At 33.3% G+C, this 22,858-nt stretch overlaps 1 protein-coding gene across 24 annotated transcripts in view; it reads right to left on the reverse strand.

The window, feature by feature from the left end:
* Positions 1 to 22,858, reverse strand: part of Trdn (triadin) — a 380,261-nt gene that overhangs the window by 44,178 nt on the left and 313,225 nt on the right. For 9 of the 24 annotated variants that reach the window (XM_075946189.1, XM_075946182.1, XM_075946106.1 and 6 more), the window contains 8 exons: positions 12,924 to 12,950; positions 12,490 to 12,519; positions 9,339 to 9,368; positions 7,536 to 7,562; positions 7,124 to 7,171; positions 6,480 to 6,527; positions 2,576 to 2,620; positions 1,425 to 1,445 (listed from right to left, as the gene is read on the reverse strand). In XM_075946189.1, the coding sequence (XP_075802304.1) occupies positions 1,425 to 1,445; positions 2,576 to 2,620; positions 6,480 to 6,527; positions 7,124 to 7,171; positions 7,536 to 7,562; positions 9,339 to 9,368; positions 12,490 to 12,519; positions 12,924 to 12,950 (276 nt within the window). The remainder of the gene's footprint in view (positions 1 to 1,424; positions 1,446 to 2,575; positions 2,621 to 6,479; positions 6,528 to 7,123; positions 7,172 to 7,535; positions 7,563 to 9,338; positions 9,369 to 12,489; positions 12,520 to 12,923; positions 12,951 to 22,858) is intronic. The other 15 variants (XM_075946135.1, XM_075946243.1, XM_075946167.1 and 12 more) reach the window with 8 other exon arrangements.

The following is a 22,858-nucleotide window of genomic DNA, read 5'->3' on the forward strand; positions in this document are numbered from 1 at the left end:
CTCTGAGTATGCATGTTTTTTGTCCTTTCTCTCTGACTCTATTTTACCTGTTGTTTCTTTGTTTTGTCCTATTTCTTCTTTGTTTCATTTTATTTTATTTAGATATCTGTTTTTTTCTCTAATGAAAAGAAAGAAAGGATTTGGATGGGTGGAGAGATTTTGGAAGAGTTAGGAAAGCAGAAACTGTAATTAGCATACATTATATGAAAATAAATCCATTTTCAATAAAAAAGTAAAAAAAGAGTGAGGAGAAGAAAGAGGAGGAGGAAGAGTTTGAGGAAAAGAAAGAAGTTGTGAGGGAGAATGAATTTAATCAGAATTGATTCAGAATGGATGCAATCATATTTTATTGTATATATGTATGTGTTTCCCAATGAGTAAACCTTTTTAAAAAATAATGATCAACCTCTAGTTAATTTTTATACAATTTACGTTATTGTTCCTAAATAAAGCTTGGGTTTTTAAACATCGTTTTTGTTTATAATGACATTTTATTATTATCTGAAATATCAAAGCATAATTTTTAATTACTGAAATCAATGTTTCAAACATTTAAAATTGAAATAAAACCGTTTATTGAATAAACCCTAACAACTAAACAGAAGTAGATAAAAGAGAGATGAAACTACTTGTGGGTTTATAGAGATTTGTTTACTTTTATTTTATATTTTTAGTTGTTTTGCTTGCATGTATGCACTGAGTACATGCATGGTGTCCTTGGAGTCCAATAGGGTATTGGACTTCCAGGAACTGGACTTACAGATGGTTGTGTTCCATCATGTGGTTGTGGATCTAGAACCGGGGTTCTCTGGAAGAACATTCAGCATTATTAACTGCTGAAACCTCTCTTCAGTTCCACAACTATTTGTTTTATCTTCTTGTATCATTCATGAAAAATATGATACAGGGGCACAGTGAAGGAAAGCATTTTAAGCATTCCTGATATGTTCTAATATAGTGCACTAGGTATAACCATAGACTCACATGCTCTGGTGTTAATAAATAGAAAACACCATGTATCTTTTGTTGATAAGTTTGTTATATAAATAATATAATAGTTTTATATTAATAAACCTGTTTTTGAAATTTAACTTACCAGTTATACACACTGTAAAATAAAGTTTCATAACAGAATGTTCTTTTTAAAAATTGCGCATTATTAGTATGTGAGCATGCTTTTGTGTGTGTGTGTGTGTGTGTGTGTGTGTGTGTGTGCGTGTGTTTGTGGGTGAGTGGTTGCATATGTGCTATATAACACATAGATGGAGGTCAGCGGTCAAAACTGTGGACTCAATTTTTATTCTGTCTACCTTTAACTGGGTCCAGGGGATTGAATTCATGTCACCAGGAATGTATAACAAGTAGTACTACTCCATGAGCGAGCTCACACACCCATATCCTTCTGTTCTAAATGATATACTTACTTGAAGATGATTTAGGCTTATCTAAACAGAAAAAACATGAGTGAAAATTTTCTATTATATATGCATATATATAATGTTAACTATATTTTCTATTTTACTGTTATAAATGGGATAAATTAAGTATATATTAAAGTAAGTAATAGAGTAATATTTCATAAGTCTTTAAAATATTTTCTAAAATGTTTTAATAGATCTGCTATAAAATTTGGGACTGTTGAACTTCTTAGTTTTCTCTTCATCTGCAAAATTTTAACTTTTATTGGATAAGACAATAGGCATTTAAAATAATCTGAATGTCTACCTACTTATTATTGCCAGAGAATAATGTTCCACTGTCCTTTCTGGGAATGCATTAATATTCAATTAATAATTTGAATTCACAAGAATGTGATTGAAAAGTGATATAAAATTCGGGAAAATATACATTTGTATAGTACATGAAAATCTACAATTTATAAGTACATTTCCTCTATATCCAATGAAGTATGCCTTTTGGAATTATTAATTAAAGTATTATTTAGTCTTAAATATAAGCTTTCTTCATTCAAAAACAAATATTTCATTATAATTTGGGACATTTTTGAATGGTGATTGAATATATAAAGAAAAGAAGACAAAAGATTATTTTTTTTGGTTAGAACACTTTGTTACAGTACCTAAGCCATACAAAGAACCTCATATCATAAAACTTAGTAATATTATAAAATTTTAAAGCTAATTGTTACAGATTTTAATAAATATATTTCAAGAAAATATTTTTGCTGAAGTTGACAGTCAGTCAAATTTAACACGTGTAATTTTTAATAATATTTTTAAGCCATATAAAGGCATACCAAACCATGAGTATGATAAATGGCAGTAATAGCAATCTTGCTAAATAGATAATATTATGGAAAGAATTTGTAAGTCATGAAAGCAAATTCAGTTTGCTAGTTTCTCTGTATTATGCAGCATGCTTTGACAATCTTTTTTTATTACCTCTGAAGCCACAGATAGTGTCAGAGAAGATAGATTATAGTACAAAACACAAAGCTAAACAGTACTGATAAATGAAACGAAAAGTGCCTACTTCATTTTTTTTTTTTTTTAGTGCTCAGATTTAATGAACATGATGAACAAAGGCAGCATGTAAGCCAAAAGGCCAAGAATACCTGTTGTCATAGACTGACGATCTTTTTCTTGAGGTTCGGCTTTTTCTAGAGGGGAAAATGAAGAATCACAGGAGATGTGAATATTTTTGGAGCAGGGAGTGTGGCACATTTCATCTTGGCTGACGACCCTCACTTGCACAGGAAGCATATTCCTAAAGCCATTTCTCTGCAACTTGTAACACAGAGAGTCTACTACCAAAGAATATATTATAAACAGGGTTAGATTCATTGTCAAGTGACCCTGAAAATGTGCTCTCCCAACACCTAAGGGCAGTGCCAGGTGTTCAGTCTCTTGTTGTCCTGTGACTTAAAAGGAAAGAGATACAACATGTCAAATAAAACAATTTGGAGAAGCTGCTTTGTTAGTGAAGGTGTCCCTGTCTTGTGGCAAAGGGCAGTCTTTTCCTCCTCCTCTGACATTGCTGCCTTCAAGTTTCCTTCTTCCCATGTCAGAAACGATTTAATTCTGGACATTGACTCTCGTCTTGCTTAAAATGCATTATAGACATGCCTTTCCCTACAGTGTACCACACTTCATACCCTACACATCACCTACCCTCCAGATCCAGCCAGAAGCATCAATGCTTAAACTCAACCGGTTCCAGGATGTGGCAAATGGAACCCAAATTGGTGAGCAACAAACACCTTTCTAAGCCCTCTGAAAATATCCCAAGAAACAAATATTTTTAAAAACTATCTCTTTTCCACCAAACGCAGTGTTTTAAAGTCCCACATGGTGGAATATTTTAAAGGGAAGTGGGTTTATTTGGAAACTGAGCAAAAACTAGAGTGGGACACACTAATGACCTCCAGAGCTGTATTGGGGTGGTCCCAGTATGTGTCTCTTTCCTTTCCTTTGCTCTTTACCTTAGAAATTTTCTTTAACTACTGATATTTTCCTTCAACATCACATACCAGCCATTGAAGTAGATAGAAATATGTGAGAAGTGAAACCACCTGAGAATAAATTGTAAACTAAACTTGAAATCTCTCCAGAATAGAGTTCCATTAACTGTATTTACCTAAATGGCAAATGCTATAAACTTGTACATAATAACAAGTAGACGCCAACATTCCAATATGAAGTAAAATGAGAACATTACAAAAGTTAAATAAAATAACAATTATAGCATAGATACACACACACAAAAACACACACACCCATCTGAAATACCTTTCAAGTGTTCGTGTACCTTTTTGTCAAGTGTAAATTTGCATTCTAATTAGGCTCCGTAAATCTACACCCCATCTCCTGGACCACCAATATGACATCCTTTCTTCTTGTTCACATTTGTCTTTAGATCTTATCATTTAATTTTTACTCAGTGGTTAAACAAATTGTGTTCTACAAAGATATCTCCCTGCAGAAGCAGAATGATAATTTTGACACATTATTAGACTTATTTCACTTCTGTGAACATGGGTCTTTTTAATGTTCACAACCTCCTAAATCCATTAGCATTTCTTGAAGAATTCATCTTTACAATCTCTGTATAAGGAAATGATCTTTGCAGTTCAACTCAAGGAAATTTTACAGTTTTACGATTTTAGTAGATAAGTGGCAAAATGTTTATAAATTTTTGGTTTTCTAAATACCAAATCTATAAGGTAGCTTGAAAATAAAATTTAATACTAAGTATTGTTATTAGCATAATTACTCATTTAATTTCCCCTTGCTATAAACTATGTAAATTTACATGATTTGCTAACTACTTTTTGTTGTTGGTATTTAATTACCTGTATGGACTTACCTTTTTAATATTAATAATACTTATAGACCTTCCAGACATTTCTTCCAGACAAATATCATGAATCATTAATTAATATTGAACCACAAGGAGTTAAATCAAAGCCATAAAATAACATCAATTTATCACATGTAGAAATTTAGTTATAGTCTTCACTAAAAACAAATAAAAATGAGCAAATTGTTAAAGTTTGAGTTAGTAGGCTATTTTATTTGATGACTAAGGGCTTCACTTTGGAGAACACGGCAAAATAGACAACATACTGATGAGTACTAGCCACAGAAAAAATAGAAAAATATTTCATTCACACCCATATGTATTTGTCTTGGCTCAGATTATTTTTCTCAACTTAAAGCAAGCCTGCTTTTTTCCCTGAGCACTATTATGTTAAAATAACAAATATAATTATTCATATTGCTTAGTGAAAAGCTGACTAAAGATATGAAATGCACATAAATTTACAACAATCTCTGTATTTGGAATACAAATATGCCATGATAGCTTTTCATATCTTTAAATATCAACAATGGGCTGAGATACTCCAGGCTTGAAGGATGTCTCAATATGGCACTATGAAAATTAAAGGAATATTTATTGGTGTTAAAAATTAACTCAGTGGAAGAAGAAAGAGAAAAATGGTCATATTTAATAAAGTGAAGTTGTCTTGGGATAGCCTATAATTTGTATGAGTTATTTTCCCTTGAGTTTTATTTTATTTCACAAAATATTTTAATCTTATCATCTCAGTTCAAAGAAAAGACTGCTTCATAGATTGTTTGTGTTAGAAAAATTAAGCGCAATAAAATGTGGATCACTGAATAATCAAAGAGATGAGATTTCATCTAAGGTTCAAAGAAAGAGGATAAGAGGTTCAAGACATCAGCTTAGAGTAAGACTCAAAAGTTTCCTTTGTCTTCTTGGGAAAGTCTCCAAAAATGAAGAGTGTGAATCCTTTTTCCTACCCATGAAATGATGGAGGTGTGTTCTGCTAATCTTAAGGCAAATCTTTAAATAAACATAACCACACAACTCTTTGAGGAATGAACAGAATCATATGAGCTAATTTATAAGCAGACAAAGCTTCAAATTCTGTGATTTTAATTTATTTTAAAATTGTATTGTTGTTTGTGCTTAGTCTTACTCTGTGGTATCTCACTTGCATATGCACACACAGACTCTTTCACACACACATATACATAAAAACTGAGAAATTGAAATAAAGATAGATGATAGATAGATAGATAGATAGATAGATAGATAGATAGATAGATAGATAGACAGATAGATGATTGAAAGATGATAGAGATCAGGTGTTCAGATGTGTCCATTGTGAAGATCAGAGAACAACTTTGGAAGCCAATTCTCTCATCTTATGGGATTTGGGAATTAAGTTCAGGTCATCTCACTTGTATACCAAGCATGTTTACTTGTTGGTTATCTCACTTATCTAGATTTCTGCAATTTTAAGATTTGAGAAAATGTGATTTGACAATAAGATGAAAGATCAAATTAGAATACATGATGTTTAATATTTAAATTCCTCTCCTAATAAATTATATATAATTTTGCCAATCACACTCTAAAAATAATGTTAAGACACTTTCATTTCTACTACCTTCAATGAAAATTATTTTGAAATTATCCACAATAACTCATAATTTTGCAATTTATGGCTTTAAATATATACATGACTCACCCATGATAATTCAGACTAACAAGAACTAAAAAACGACAAAACCAAAAGACATGCTAACATGTAAGGGATGGAATCAATGGGGTTTCCACCCTAAATTAAGAACTACTAGAGACTAATAAACTCTGAAAGGAGAATTCGTTTCTCTCAGTGATGAGCCTTCTATTGGCTATCCAATATCAAGCTGTCAGCCTTAAATAAGCAACATTTAATAAAGTAAGCAGGTTGTATTTATCAATTTATGCATACATATGTTTGTGTGAAATAATAATAAAGGAAAATAGGCCATGAATATGAAAGGTAAGGGGCATGGGAGAGGTAGGAGAAAGGGCAGGGATAGAGGAAATAATGTGATTATATTTTAATTAATTTTTAATTAAAAATTGTACATACTTAATGCATACTTGTGCATATCTAGGTGCACAAAACTGATCTAGAAAAGATTATAAAGGAATTTCTTTACCTGTCTTCTCTGCTGTGATAGCTTTTACCTGCTTGAGAACTTTTTGTTCTGTAGTAAGAAAAAGGATTAATACAAACAGAAGTTTCCAACATAGCAGTAAAAAGCAATCAAGTATTCCAACCTTCATAGTTTGTGTTTGTTTAGATAAAAAATTAAAAAGTTAGATTTTCAACGAAACAGCTAATTACAAGTTCTTTTAGATTGAATGAAACCACAAGGAAAATGTCCCGGAAGAGATCTATGTGCCCAGTAACAATCTTGGTGAATTTTGGCAAACTTAATTTGTCTCTGATCCTGTGCATATTAACCTTTCCCTAAAGGACAATGTTTAGAAGACTGTCTTGTTGGAAAAGACAAGTTGGAAAAGGTAAGCCCCCATGTGAGGTCCATTTATCTGGGGACTGAGTGGGATGCTGTTTGCAGTAAGCCCAGGTCTGTTGGGCAGGGGAAGAAGGCTGCCTACTTGAACCGTACTGTTACACTCTCTGTTCAGCCTATGTTGGAAGGATGACTAAGAAATGCTCTCTAGAAGCTGATTGCTTAAGGCATGTGTTACTACAAGTGGCTTTGGATCTGACTCTTCCTTTTGATATAGGTAGAACAGTGGAAGACCACTGGATGCCACAGTGCCATTTGGGAAATACCTGGTTTAGCATGAAGAACGACTTGCTCTGGTTTGGAATTGCCCTGTTCTGAAAGTCATAAAAATGATATGTCAGACATTTTAAAGTTTCCTAGTATGGCACACAATGAATATTCTGTATGACTTGTGCCAATGGTTTTTAAAATTGAAAATAGCAATTATTCCAATAAGGAGAATTATTTTGAAACTTCTGGGCTATCCCATTTCATATCAAAATGCTAAAGGATTTGTTTTCAGAAAAACAGTACATGCATACAAAACCTTTTCTTTACATAACACCTGTAATTTTCAAATCACAGGCTTTTTCAAAGTATAAATGTAGAATCATAGATTAAAGTTTACAGTTATGGAAATGGAAAATGCTCTTTAAAAAGATTGTATATGAGCATTACAGAAGAAGCAGATATACATACTGTGTGTTTGAGCTTTGTCAGGTGGAGCTGAAAGAATAAAATTTTAATAAATTATCTGACAAATACAATGTTTTAAAACAACTAATATTAAGTTTTAAGTGGTATTAAGTATAACTAGCTTTAAAAGGCTCTTTATTTTTAATGCTGTACCAGTGATGTGGTTCAACAGCTATGTATTGGTTCATCAGGTTTGGACTTGCCACCAGACCTTGTTGATGACTTAAACTTCCTCCCCAAAATTCACAATGTAGAAAAAATAAGCCTATGTCCAGAAGTTAGCCTCTGATCTCAATTTCCACACCTTGGCATGAGTATATGCACACCACACCACACACACACACACACACACACACACAATGTAAAGAATTACTTGTAATTTTAAAATTAACACACTTTCTGGTAAAATGTGCTCACCTCTAATAAACAAAAGACATGAGAAAAATCATAAAAAGATAGATAGACATTTATGTCTGATGTATACACCCATAATATTATTTACAAGAGCCTACAGATACAAATTATGATTTTTAGCTGCTGAGTAAATTCTCATGAGGAGTGGAGCGGGATGGCTACACTGTACATGAAGCTAGATTTAGATTCTTAGATTAGTTGATAAATAAAGATTTTGCTACATCATTTCTCATAATGACGGAATGGCTTCCATAGAGCTTGAGGGCTTTCACAAACTTGCCTCGGGTCAGCAACCAGTTGGCACCAAACACGATTTAATCATGACAGTATAAACTAAACGAGGTCATCTTGTTTTTCAGGTTAACCTCAGCTGTTAATAAAATGATGCAGTTAGTCTGGGATGTGTTCTTAAGAAAATTACTCAGGGGGTTGTAAAAAATTAGACAGGGTGTAGAATTTTAGCTCCAACATTTGTTAGCTTGAAAATACTGAAAAACTAATTGTATGAATTTGGCCTTTTGAACCATCTCCAAGCTATTGCTTAAGGATAGCACTTGCTGTGCTGTGTGCTTCCCTAACAAAGAAAGTAACAGTGCAGTGTCCATTTGTACTTCATAGGCGTCCTCTTGAGTACTAGCCATTGTTCTCCTCATTCCCAAAGAGCCCATGACTTTGTGTTTGTGACTCTTGTAATAATTGATATAAATAAAGCCACAAAACAGACATGATCACACCTGATATCAAAACACTCAGATGAATACATTCTAAATCTTGGAGTCATTTCTAAGTTAAGTATAAATTAGTGAGACAACAAAGATGACCCTAAGAGAGACATACATGGATCTAATCTACATGATAAATAGAAAAAAAAACAAGATCTCCTGAGAAAATTGGGAGCATGGGGATCATGGGAGAAGGCATAAGGGAAGGGCAGAGGAAGGAAGGGGAGCAGAGAAAATTACATGACTCAATATAAACAATTAAAAAAGGTAGTGGTCCTCCACCAGTGGGTCATTGACCCCTTTGGGTGGGGTCACATATCAGATATTTGCATATCATACATTTACATAATGATGAATAGCAGTAATACATTACAATTATTAAGTAGCAATAAAATAATTTTATGTTGGAGTCACTACAACATGAAGAACTGTATTAATGGGTTATGGCATTAGGAAAGTTGAGAATCACTGATATAAAGCCATATTCTAGGCATATCTCACAAAATAGAAATTTGATTTTTACTAGAGTATTATGAAATATTATTAGACAACAGAAAGGGAGAAATCACAAGTAACTGAGGGACTGTGGAAATTCTGTTGGTAGTCAGTGAAAATTTCAATTTCAGCCTGTCGGAGGTATGACTTCTGATACTATTAAAAATATTGTTACCTGGTTTTGCTTCCTTTTTAATTTGTGGCTCTGAAAGGAGAAAAAGACAAAAAAATGACTTTAATAGAACAAACTAAAGTATAAATTTATCATTAAAAATATTTTGTGTTTATCTCTATAGACAGTGAAGAATTTTGCTAATTATTATTCCAGATCCTTGGTGCACTGTTAAGGAATGATTATTGAACACAGTAGATAGACTCCTACTATCCACTTGTCTGTCATTAAGGTGTTTTTTAAAAGTAAGTCTCAGATGAACAGGTAGTTGAGAGTTTATTTAAACCTAAACTGTCTTCTTGGTTTCAAGCTGCTTGTAAAAAGTAGTTCTAAACTAATATTCGATAAATCATTTCAACCACAAAATTAGAAGAGGTTGTCTGAAATGAATCTAATTGCTATCTGTTTAATTTAGGAATTTAGATATATACTATTATGGCTTGAATGTATGCCCCCCAAATAGGTTGAGTCCTCAGCATTAATACCTGCAAAGTGACTTTATTTGGAAATTGGGTTAGTACAGGTGTAATGAATTAAGATGAGATGAGACCTTGTTAGGGTTGGGTGGCTCCTCATAAGAGGCAGAGAGGGAGAGGATGGACATGTGACAATGGAAGCAGAGATTGAAGTGATGATGAATTTAAATCTTAGGGAATATATGAATTAATGTAACCACCAAAACTTAGAAGAGCCAAGGAAGACATTTCGGTTAAGCTTGGAAAAGGAATGTCATTCAACATGTACAGTTGTGGTGGAACACACATGTTGTTTTAAGAAACAACTTGGAGTACGTTATTCCTTTCATGGAAACTCATAGATTGTATTGATATGTGAAATACTGCTCTAACATATGCAAATATGGATGTAGACTGTGAATAACACAGTGGGGAGATACTGGAAAATTTGTGAAATGCATGAAAAGAGCCTGGATTCACTTGAAGAGATTACTATTTACATAAAAACAGACACTAAAGACTGTTCTGAAGACAGTTAAGAAGGAAAGAGAATGAGATCAATCATGGTCATTGAAGAAGAGGGTGTATTTGTTGAAAGGCAGAGCACTTAACTGAAATATGTTCTTCTGTAGACTGAACGTCCAAAATTGCAAGCAAATAACTTGAGATTCTATTAACAGAATATTTCCAAGAACATGATTAAATGTAGGTAGACTAATACCAATCTGTCCCTTATAACAGAATGGGAAAACTATCCATAAAATTTTTTTATCAAAACTATTTATAAAAAATAAATCATTCCATAGTGATTTGAGAAAATTTCATCCAGTCCTTAATCATCCTAGATACAGGTCTAACTGTACCTGGACAAAAGAATCAAATTATGTGTAAATCAGCTTGATCCAACCAGTCACTTCTATAGAAAACGAAAGAAAAATGGCCCAAGAAAGAGCTATCGAGGATCTGTCTTTATTGAATTATCACGGATTAAATGTGAGATGAATCAAGCTCCTGAGAATTTTAAATAAGCAAAGACAACACAACTAAAGGGACAGAGACAAAATCAAGTGAAAAAATGACTAAAAAGGGTAAATCCATTCTTAGCAAGGGCCTGATATACACCTTCCACCCCATCAAGTTCAGAAGACTGAACAGAAACAGAGAGAATATTCTGAAGACTTGAAATTATCCAGGATTGAGAACTTGTTTACTTATAACATCCTTATTTTTACTTTTAAACTTTCCCCTTGGAATGAGAATGTGTACCTAATGGGCTGTCTCACTGCTTTGTTTGTAATCAGATCATTTACTATGGACTCACAGGTAGAGAATATTTTCATCACATTATTCCACCCAAAGCTGATGTAGATCACCTAGAAATGGCATCAATATCTGGAATTGTTAGGTGTTTAACACATGGGATTAGTAGTAGATGTTGTAGTAATTAATATTAGACAATGTAGGTATGGTATCAGTGTATTTTGCACATGGGAAAGACACAAATTTTGGCAGGATAAAGTACACATTAGAATGGAATACAGTATTTACTTCAAAAAGTATGTCCAAGTCCTTATCTGCAGGATCTCAGAATGTTATCCCACTGGAAATATGCTTCTTGCAGATGTAACTACTTAGGATGTAACAAAAGGGGTGGAGGTAGGTATCCCATGCACTGTGAATGGAGTTCTTAAGAGGAAAGCTACTAAAACAAAACACACTCATGGAAAAGATGGCCATGTAACCATGGAGACAGAAGTTAGAGTTGTCTGTAAGCAAGAAAGGCACAGCTAGAATGCTGGTAAGCGTTAGCAGTCAAGAAAGGCAAGGATGGATTCTTTGTGGGTTTCAGAAAAAAACATGGCTCAACCAACTCATTGATTTTGGATTTGTAGCCTCCGGTAACTGAAGGAATAAACATACATTATAGAGTCATCAGTTTGTGGTGTTTTATTGAGCTCTACAGCACTAATATATTCATCAGGCATGATTCCAAATTTTAACTGTTTTCACAGTCGTATGCTGTGAGTTCCTTTGAAAACGGTTCTTCTACATACTACGAGTTATGGAATTGACTGTCTAAGTCAGGAGGTTGGAAAGAGAAGTATGTGACAGATTTACCTGACAGGAATCTGTGCTTGGAAAATTTAAAGATGTGGGTTGGCAAGAGTCAAGCAGGGACCAATTGCTTTGTTTGAACCATAGAAACTTCTTGTAGTGTTTATATATACGTACCATGTTTTTTAGACGTTGATATCTTAGATGAATTTACAAAAAGCTTTGTTGTTTTATTTTTTCTTTCAATGAATAAATATTACATATTTGTAATTCTCAAGGTACATTTATGAGGTATAAATGGATATTTCAGGACTGCAACAATGTCAGAAATATAGGTTCTCTTTAAAAATCAGTAGCATAGCAATCTTGTCTATAAAGGCCTGCTGGTTTATTATTTGTTTATTTAATTGATTATGTATTTAATTACTTATTTATTTATTTGTGTAGGGTGGCACGTGTTTGAATGACTGAGAAGCGGTGGAAGGAAAATGGGTCAGGAGAGAGGGATTACACAGAAACCACAATTGGCCAGAATTTTATTTACTTTATATATGAGAATGTAGCTTCCCATAACATTTCAAAGAGATATGCTATTCATTATAAATATGGAATACATGTATAAATTTGTACATTCAAATACATACCTGACTTCTCTTCTTTTTTCACTTGTGGCTCTAAAAAATTAAATTATAATGATAATCAATATAATTGATCTCTTTTGTTCACATGCATTTCTATTTTATAGTATCAATTATATTTTAATATGAAATAAGCAAAGGACATTCCTTTCCAACCAAAACAAATTTTTTTAACAAAAAAATGTAAACACCAACTAAAACTCTTAGTGACAGTGTCAAGGATGGCTATATTTCCAGTGAATCAAAAATAAAGCAAAAAGGAAAATTTCAGCATAGTATATATAGTTGGAGTCTATGCACAATGTATAGATAAAACTCTGAAGCAACCAGCTTTCAGAATAATATTTGAAATGGGCAAAGATGAATCTGTAAAAAACAAGCATCTAATATCTGTGGTTTTCTGCTGATTTATTCATTCATTAAACATGCACATAACATACGTGGTGGTATGGGCTTCGCATCTTTGCCTGTGAAACATTGAAAGAAATTAAAGATGTCAGTCATAAAATGTTTATTGAATTGTTATCATTCGATATCATAGAATTTAGATGTATTTAAAAATAAAAACCAAACAATATAGATTTCAGCTACTCCTCTTTACTGAACACGTATAACATTTTTATTTATTGCTCACGATAAAGATGCTAATGGTGATTCACTTTAATTATAGAATTTTAATGTGATTGCATTCATTGGTAAAGTTAGGATGCTCACCAATTCTTGTGCAGCATAACTTTGTCTATAAAGTTAGGCACACACATTTAATTTTGACACCTATCAATTTTAGCTCATCATTGTGCTAGAAGAATAATTCAAAGATTTTATAATTTTATTAGAATTATTAATATTATCTATTGAATTGGAAGCTCTGACTGAGTACAGACACATTTATCCCAACCTGAGCAGATAGTGCAGGGATTTGCAATCTTCTGTAGAAGGTCAGGTAGTCTGAACCTCATTTTTAGGTCATTATGTTCCACACATCTATAGTTTTAATAAAACATATTTTGGAGGAATATATTAAATTATTAATTAAGCAATTTTATTCTCCATATTGATCTCAGACTTTCTAACCACCTTCAAAATGATAAACACAGAAGTTATTCTACAGTGCCCAAGGCTCATTGAATTGTTTAAAATTTGAATTTAAAGTAAAAGGGGAAAGTTCCATGTACAAGTAGAAAACAAATACTCAGAAATTTATTTACCACACTCATAATTTGAATGATTACTCTTACTTGATTTAAAGAAAGAAAACAAGTTGGTTATCTCCAAAATTGGGGGATTATAATACTAAATTTTAAGATGATTTAGACAGTTATAGCACAATTACAGACTCATAAAATTCTTGAACATAATATCCTTTTATGCAAATAAAACGTGGAAATTTTTCTCTGGCAGAATTGCTTGAGGAAACTTATATAAAGTATCATTAAAAAAGTGAATTAACATTAAGTAAAAGATAATGGCTTAATAGAAAATGAGTGGAATCTTAAAAATTTTACAGTACATAGTAAGAGATTTAAGAATACATTACAATCAATTACTTTGGTCTTATAAATTAAAAACACCTGTTTGTGACTTGTCCAGGTTTTGTCAAGTGTTTATGTGTTCACTGAGAAGCCTTATCAGGTCTGTGTCCAATTGTAAGGAATTCCAACTACAATTCCCAGAGAAACCTCATTGTCTAGAAAACAGTCCTCACCCCACATCTGACATCTGCTCCATAAGAAACCTTTTGTTTGTTTGTTTGTTTGTTTGTTTGGTTTTTCAAGACAGGGATCTCTGTGTAACAACTCTGGCTGTCCAAAAACTTACTTTGTAGACCAGGCTGGCCTCGAACCGCCTGCGTCTGCCTCCTGAGTGCTGGGATTAAAGATGTGTGCCACCACTGCATGAATCATAAGAAACTTTTGAGATGTGCCCTAAAATTTGTCATTTAGGAGCTTTCTCATATGATTCTGAGGACCACTTAGATTGCAAACAGTTATCCCAAAGGGTCATTAACAGCATATGTGCTGAGTCTTGATATACTATGTCTTGATAGATGTATATGGCTGCACATTTTTAATTTGTTATTAATGACTGGTCTGAGCACATTGAAAGAGAACAAGGATGCCCTGATGAAGAAATCTCACCAGTAAATTGTAGTATCACATATACCATTTATAGCCCTAATTTGATAAGCTCACATATTCAGTTAAGATAACATTGATTGAGTCTAAATCAAAAAAGTACAAGAAAAGTCACAGATGAAAAAAATGGTTATCTTTTTATGATTGACTATTACACACACACACAAACACAAATGTATATGTATAGTCTAAGTGGATGCATTAGATAAAGTTAATGTTTAGGCAATAATGTAAAGGAAATATGTAAAACATTTACTGGAGAAAAAAATCTGTAAGGCAGTAGTTCTCCAGCAATAGTAATATATTTGAAAGGAAGTTTGAAATTAAAACTTCTTTGCTATTGTGTTTTGTCAGCTAACAGCTGAGGAGGAATTTTAATTTCTTTTCTTTCTTGTCTGTTGTTCTCGCACCTTTGGGTGTTACCAGAACTAGTACATGTAAGTTCCAATTCAATTTCTCCAAGCACTGTGTTTGAAATGGGCTTAGTCTCCATCAACTGAATTTTCCTTTCAAGTCCAGAAATCAATCAAGGACAATTGGCAATACCTTTAGGTTTAGGTTTAGGAATTCTCTTGAACTCCCTCGACCAACAACTCAAATGAAGTTTCTCATGTGTACCACCTGAGATTTTGCTAAATCGTTTATTGCTCTTGTGTGGAACATTATCACCTCAAGTAGCCTAACTTAAATTATTTTAATATATAAACATGTACACACACACATACACACATATATGTATATAGTGCTTTCTTAGTTAAAATAAAATGTCCCTCTATGTATTTTTCCAATTATCCATGGATCCTTGGTGTTCTTTATGAGTCCCCCTTTCCTCTCCCTCAACATCCCCCTTGCTAGATAAAGTACCATCAAGCTTTTTCCACTTCTGCCTTCACAGCACCCGGGTCCTACTTTTCCCTTTGCTACAACTCCTTCTTTTCCTACCCTAGTTCTTTTTGCCCTCCTGCTTTTTTTGTTTTTTACTTACTCACGCTTCTATACTCATAAAAGATTTGGAGCTAGAATGGACAAATGATGGTGACTGTCTTGCTGTTAGATGCAAGGGTGAGATTGTGACACTTACATCTCAAGGGTAATCAAAGATACAACTCAAGAGATACTCAATAGGAACAAACTCATGCAGGGCACTGTACACCCAGCCAGCTTTGCATGAATAGTGAGGTAAAGAACCCTGGAAGAGAACAAACAACCACTACATTCCTAAAACAGTAAAACTGCCAACTGTATTCTAATATCCATCCTGGAACAAACAAATAAGTATAATTCTCAGCCCTCATAAAAATATTTTTTATTTGTACAGCAGATAGAGCCCAATGCAGAAATCCACATTGCCCAAAATGCAGAGAAAACTGACTGTGAGGTGGGCATCCCATTAATACTTCTATAACATAACTTTTACACATAAGATTCATCATGACAGAAGGTTCAGAAAGACTGTAAGAACCAGAGGACCAGGAAATCTACTAAGATAGTGCTTCTAGATTATAGTGCCTGAAGACAGGGATATCTGCAATGAGATAGGTTTTTTTTTAATATTTTTAAATATATGACAGGGAGTTACAACTGTTAACAATAAGGTCACCCAAAGAAGACCTGATTAATAGTGATATCACCAGTTAAGCTCCAACATGAATATGGGCCATCTCAAAATGCCCCACCCCTAGGTGAAGAGCTACAGGAAACTAATGGCTACTGAGAAGGGCAGAATCAATCTTCTCCAGGGATGAGCTCACTGATGGGTTACCCAATCCAAAATGGTCATCTCTAAACATGTATACATTATAACAATACTTTCTGGACTCAGGAATATGTATTTATAAATATACACATGTATTCATAAATTGCATATATAACAATAATAATAAAAGAAGAAGTCATAATGATGAGAGGAAGTGAAGGGGCAGGAATGGAAGCAGGATGCAGGAGTACATGAGATGGAAATGATGTAAATACAGTATCACATACAAATATATAAATTCAAATATAAAATAAGCAAATAACTGTTAACAAAAACACCTCCAGGATTACCCAAACCATATCAAAGTTTGATAAACCCTGTTCAATACTATGTTGCATTTGCTCACAGAATTAATTTAGCACACAATCATGGTTATTTATCACAATTATGTCTCCTAATTGTTTATTGATATCTAAGAAAACAAAGCTTAATTAAGAAAATGTTCTCAATTTGTTGAGGTATAAGTATATAATTCTAAAGAGAGCATGTCCTTAAATTATAGGGAAAGCTTTTCAATGTCAAAGATCGTAATATCCTATCAGATAGATTGTCAAAATCTAGAAATAATGAGTTATACAATTTGTATAGCCAGAATTATTTGTATAGCCAGAATTATTTTTACCACAAAAGTTACAGTAACTTTGATTCTTTCAAGTAGGTAATAATCGATCCAGTCTTAAAAGTAATTCCCAGTAACAATATAAGGATACACGTTAGTGCTTTTATTCATTTTAATAGCTTCAATTTTATATTTTATCACGTGTTTTCAAATTATTTGAGTTAATGTAAGTAAAATGTCATTGCAATACTTCTCCACACTATAATCAATAACGTCACAAACAAATATTTTTATGTAAAAAGCAAATAATAATTAATCAAATATATTTTGTATTCGATAAACAAAATTGTAGTCATAACATATGAAATTTGGGCCACAAAAGTATAAGGGATCTACAATAACATATTAAGAAAATTCTAATAGTGTGATCAAATGACAAAGTTTTTGGCTTATTACATTTGACACAAACAACTGGTAAAGGTCTTCACCCCAACTAAGGATCTATTGGCAGCTGATGGCCACCAGGGAAGGGAGATTATTAGTTTTGGGGTTCTGGATACTGGGACGTTGATCTTGCAATAACTAATGGTCCATACTCCTGCACATAAAGCCAATATCAATTAGATTTAATGGGTTGTTTTCACAAAAGTAAGAGGATCAACAATTGGGAGAGGCACGTGTTACAGGGGAACCATGGGAGTTGGAGGGGAGAAATGTGGGTTGGACTATATGTATGTGTGTGTGTGTGTGTGTGTGTGTGTGTGTGTGTGTGTGTGTAGCTTGGCAAGCTACATAACCATAACTTATGCAGAGGACCTGGGATGTCAGGTCCATCCTAGGTCAGGTACGTGCAGGCTCTCTGGTTCTCTGTTCAGTCTCTGTGAACCACTGTGACCCCTGGTTAGTTGATTCTGTGGGTTTTCTTGTGGTGTCCTTAACCCCTCTGTCTCCTACAATCCTTCCTCACCCACTTCCCCAGGATTCCTGGGGCTTCATCCTAATGTTTCACTTTGGGTCTCTGCACCTGTTTCTATCAGTTGCTGGATGAAGCCTCACTAAGGATGATTGGACTTGGCATTTTATATTAACATAAAATATAAACTAATATGTAAGTTATGCAAAAGCCTAAAAGTAGAATTAGCCTTTGATACAGTGATGTCAAAGTTGCGTAGATATCCCTAAGAATTGAAGAGACTCAATCCACTCCTGTTCATTTCAACCTTATACATAATAACCTTGATATGCAATCTAATAGGTGTCCATAAAAATGCCAATGGATACAGAAAACTTGAACCCAGTAAAATGCTAGAAACTTTTAAAAAGGAGAAAATTATGATTTTTTGAGCATATATATGGAACCTAAAAACATTGTGTTAAGCAAACAGAGCAGCAGAAAAAAAAAACAAATACAGTCATGTTCTACATAAAAAGGGCTAGGTTGGTGAGCAGATAAATATAGTAATTAACTGGATTGAGATTTTACACAAACATCTAAATATTACAATGAACCACAGGAACATATATAATTATTATTTGTCAGTTAAGACTTAATAGATATTTACAATTAAAGGAAAGGTGGATGGATAGTATAAACTTTAAAAATGATGTGAGATTCCCCTCTGTGCTTGCTGTCAATATGTTTTATTACCATTGATTAATGAATCAAGCTGTTTTGGCCAATGGCTTAGCAGAGCAAAGCCAGGCAAGAAATCCAAACAGAGAGGTAGCAAGAAAGTAGGCAAAGTCAAGGAGACACCATGTAGCTGCCAAAAAAGAAGGACCCAGAAATTTCTGGCAAGCTGCAGCCCTGTGGCAATACACAGATTAATAGAAATGTGTTAATTCAAGGTGTAAGAGCTAGCTAAAAATATGTCTGAGTCACTGGTCAACAGTGTTGTTAATTAATATAGTTTCCGTGTGTTTATTCGAGTCTGGGCAGTGGGGAAATGAACAATCAGTCTATGGTTACATTAATTTGGAATTAAAAGAGAGTGCCCTTTACTATAGAGAGACGGTCAGATAGAAACCAACATGAAGTGCTGCAGACTAATTCCTCGTAGGCTTTATTGCTGTTTAGGATGTCTTCATCCTCACTTCCTGATAGATTTTCTGCCGTGGAAGCTTGTTTAAGTGTAAGGGCCCATTAACACACCTTGTTTGTAAAAGGAGTGATTCTGTTCAGATCTGTGCCCAGAGCATTTAAAAACACAGCAGAGAAGTTGGCTTTGCTGGGATATTCATCTTGCCTGAAAAAAAGCCATCTAAGAAGCACTCCATCATTTAAATTGGCGTGAAGATTAATCCCTAAATTGAACACCATATATACTGGACGAACAATCCATGCTTCAATCAATTTAGAATCCTAGTATATCGTACTAGAAGGCATCTTTACTAGCTTAGTTTCATTTTAATTAAATTGGTTAATTAAATTAATATTAAACATTCTCCAATATTTTAAATACATTACTATAATAAAAGAAGTATAAATGGAAAGTATAAACGACAATATGTGATAAAATATCTGCTACACTTAAAGAGTACATGCTTTTTGATATATTTGTGTATTTGGATAATGATGTGTTTTACTTTCCCTATGGAAATATGCTCACAATATGGGAACTTTATTTTAAAAAAATCGACTCAATTTTCAAATGTTACTGGGTAGAAATATTGAATTACCATTAATCTAAAATCCGAAGAACACTTTTGGAGAATTAGTTGGAAATTGTGTGAGGATTAATGTTGTTTATAACTGATACAATTGAAGGAAAAACAATAACAAAGTCTTCGAAAAGTGAGCCTGATATCCTGAGATCCATTGTAAAAGGAGAGTCTTTAATAAGTAGAATTGGATTATTAATATTTATTATTATTATTATTATTATCATTATTTATTTGTTTGTTTTATCCCTAGCTAGCCTGGAACTCACTGTGGCCCAGGCTGATCTTGAACTCACAGAGATTCATTTACCTGCGTCTGCTTCCCAACTGCTGAGATTCAAGGCATGCACCACCATAACTAACCTAGAACTGAATTACATTATGTTTTTATTTTTGAGGTTACAATTTAATCACATTTCTCCCCTTCGTTTTCTTCTTCCAAATATTGCCATTTACCTTTCCTTTCTTCCTTTCACATTCACAGCCTCTTGTTTTCACTAGCTGTGGTCCAGTGCCAAATGGTTAGTTCTGAAGTGTGATTATTATGTAATCACATGGGCTGAATATATTTAGGAATATATGTATACGCATATATGTATACTATAAAAATTAAAACTGAATTTTTAAAAGAATTTTCACTTCCTGTGATAGTAGATAAAAATATTTTGGGGTAGATAACAACTGAAAATGTGATGCATGGGTCCTCTGTTTCTGAAAGCAGTAATATTGGAGAGAACAGTGTAAGACACCAGTAGAAAATCTGTTATCCAAAGCCTGTAACTGATATGTCTTTCATTTTTCACAACATAGGCATTGTACCACATTGTCTAGATTCCTGTCGCTTAGTTTAATGTCTTGAGACTATACTGTCCTACAGTGAATGTCTATGAAATATTCTAGTCATTACACACCCTACTGTTTGCACAGTCTCAGATATGACCTAATCTTTTGCCTCAAATCAGTAGTGTGAACACTTTCTATCCTGTGATTTACTCTTCAATGAACTGGAGATGATCTAAAAATAATTAGTAGCATATAATTTATTTAAATAAGGATTAAATATAATAAACTAGAGGAAGTTCCTAGAGTACCAATTAACCAAAGGTACCCAAACCATTTATCAAAGTACAGACAAAGATTAGCATTGTTATAACACCATAGTTACATTCTCATCTACATGCCCAGCAAGGCTTAGCATTGGTATAACACCCTATTTACTCATAGACTTATCTACATCCCCAAGAAGGCTTAGCCTTGGTATAACACCATAGTTTCTCACATTCTCAACTACATCCCCAACAAGGCTTAGCATTGCTATGATACCATAGTTACTCATGTTCTCATCTGCATCTCCAGCAAGGCTTAGCATTGGTATGACACCACAGTTACTCATAGACTCACATAAACCCACAGCAAGCACTGTCAACTCTTAGTACTTTCTAAGACTTCTACGATTCTAACAACATCAGCCTCTCACACTAATTTATCTACAGAAACAGAATCCTTAGGTACGAGTTTAGTCTCAGGCACTTAGAGAAAAGATTTCATTGAAATTTTATGCTGTACATTAGTATTTTCAAAGAGCTTAACAAAAGAGTATCTACTCCAGATATCAGGCAAATCAATTGAAAATGTAAGGTAGATGAGAACATAAAGGGAAGATAGTTTTATTTCCAATTGATACAGATACATAAGAATCTAATGACACAAAATTTAATTCTCCTAAAATTTGCAATGTCTCTCATTAACACACAAGTTGGTCTGGAATTGGAAACCTTTGGAATAGAAATGATTTTTTTGGCAAGTGGTGTGTCTACAAAGCTGTGTTTTTCTTTCAGTACAGAACAACCAGCCACTAACTTTTTAAATGGCAAGTTACAAAGCCAGCTATGTTTAATTTTACCACACTGAAAGAGCTCCAACACACCATACTTAATTAGCTTTCAAACTGATTTGAAAATGGGAAAAATGAATTTTAGTGAATTGTGTTAAGCAGTTGACCTTTTAAAAATTCTCATAAACTAATGTTACATAATAATTAAAATTTCAATTTGAATTAATTGTACATGTATCTTCAGGATTTTTAGTTGTAACTCATTTTGATTATTGCTCTAGTCTTTTCATTCTAATAGATATTACCAACATGTTTTACAAATTAAATTATTATTGAAATTATATTCTTCAAGTGCCTACCTAAATCTCTTAGATAAAGAGTTATAGGATATCAGTCCTCACAATGTGTTCAACTGGACAATATCTATTAAAAGATAAACCATATTATAATAATTTTGGGAAACATTTACTTAAAATGAAAATCAATTTGTTTCTTTATGACTACCTGGTATCCTAGACAGTCTATTTGGTATATTATAAGAGCTTTCATGAAATACACTTAACCTTAAAAATATGTTGTTTACTAGTAATTAAAACTAGGATTCTAAATAAGGAATTCTTTGAATTGCAAAATTTCAATTCAGCTTATTCATACTGTAGAACGCTCTATTCTTTGCATTATGAAGTTAGTAGCTTATGATCCTAGCTGAACCATAAAGTGTGCTAAGGGAATTTGGGCTAAGTAAACATTTTACAATTAAAAGTGACATTTTAATGAAACTCTAACTTTATAAAGTTGAAAAGAACCATGTTTATTTCTGTTTGCATTGAGAACCATGTGAACCAGCTCTCTTTCTTCTGCCCACTTCCACCGTGTTTCCGAAGGAAATCTACTTTTTGTCTTCCTTGAGTCAGAAATTTTGTAAGAATATCTTTAAGTGTATAGAAAAGTACATTTTTTCTTTAGTCTTTTCTTCATTTTAAAGGGATGTGTCAAAGTCTGGTAATTCTATTTCATCTCCTTCAGCCCAATAACTTGCTCTTAAGATTATCAATGACTCCATTTTATGCATGCCAATGGACGCTGTGCAGTGACTATCCTGCAGTCAGTTTCTGCTACAGTTATCATTTTAAAATTATTTCCTCGACGATTCAAAATTAATTAATATCTCTAATTTTTAAGACACTCTGCCTTTGCTTTTTTTTTTCTTCCCTATATCTTTAAAGTTCTTTTATGGTCTACTTCTTCTCTGTCCATTCCCTAAATCCTAATGTCCCTCAAGGTTATTCACTCAGTCCTTCCTCCTTTCTCTCTTACCAAGCTCTGTGCAGAATTAAGAATGTCTTGTAATTTTAGCCAGCGTATCCAGGCTGAGATACCAAGATCTGTCACAGTATTTTTTTCCTACCTTCCTGAAAAACTTTCCTGCC

The sequence above is a fragment of the Microtus pennsylvanicus genome, chromosome 1 (genome assembly GCF_037038515.1).
Source record: "Microtus pennsylvanicus isolate mMicPen1 chromosome 1, mMicPen1.hap1, whole genome shotgun sequence".
In the NCBI taxonomy this organism is placed as follows: Eukaryota; Metazoa; Chordata; class Mammalia; order Rodentia; family Cricetidae; genus Microtus; species Microtus pennsylvanicus.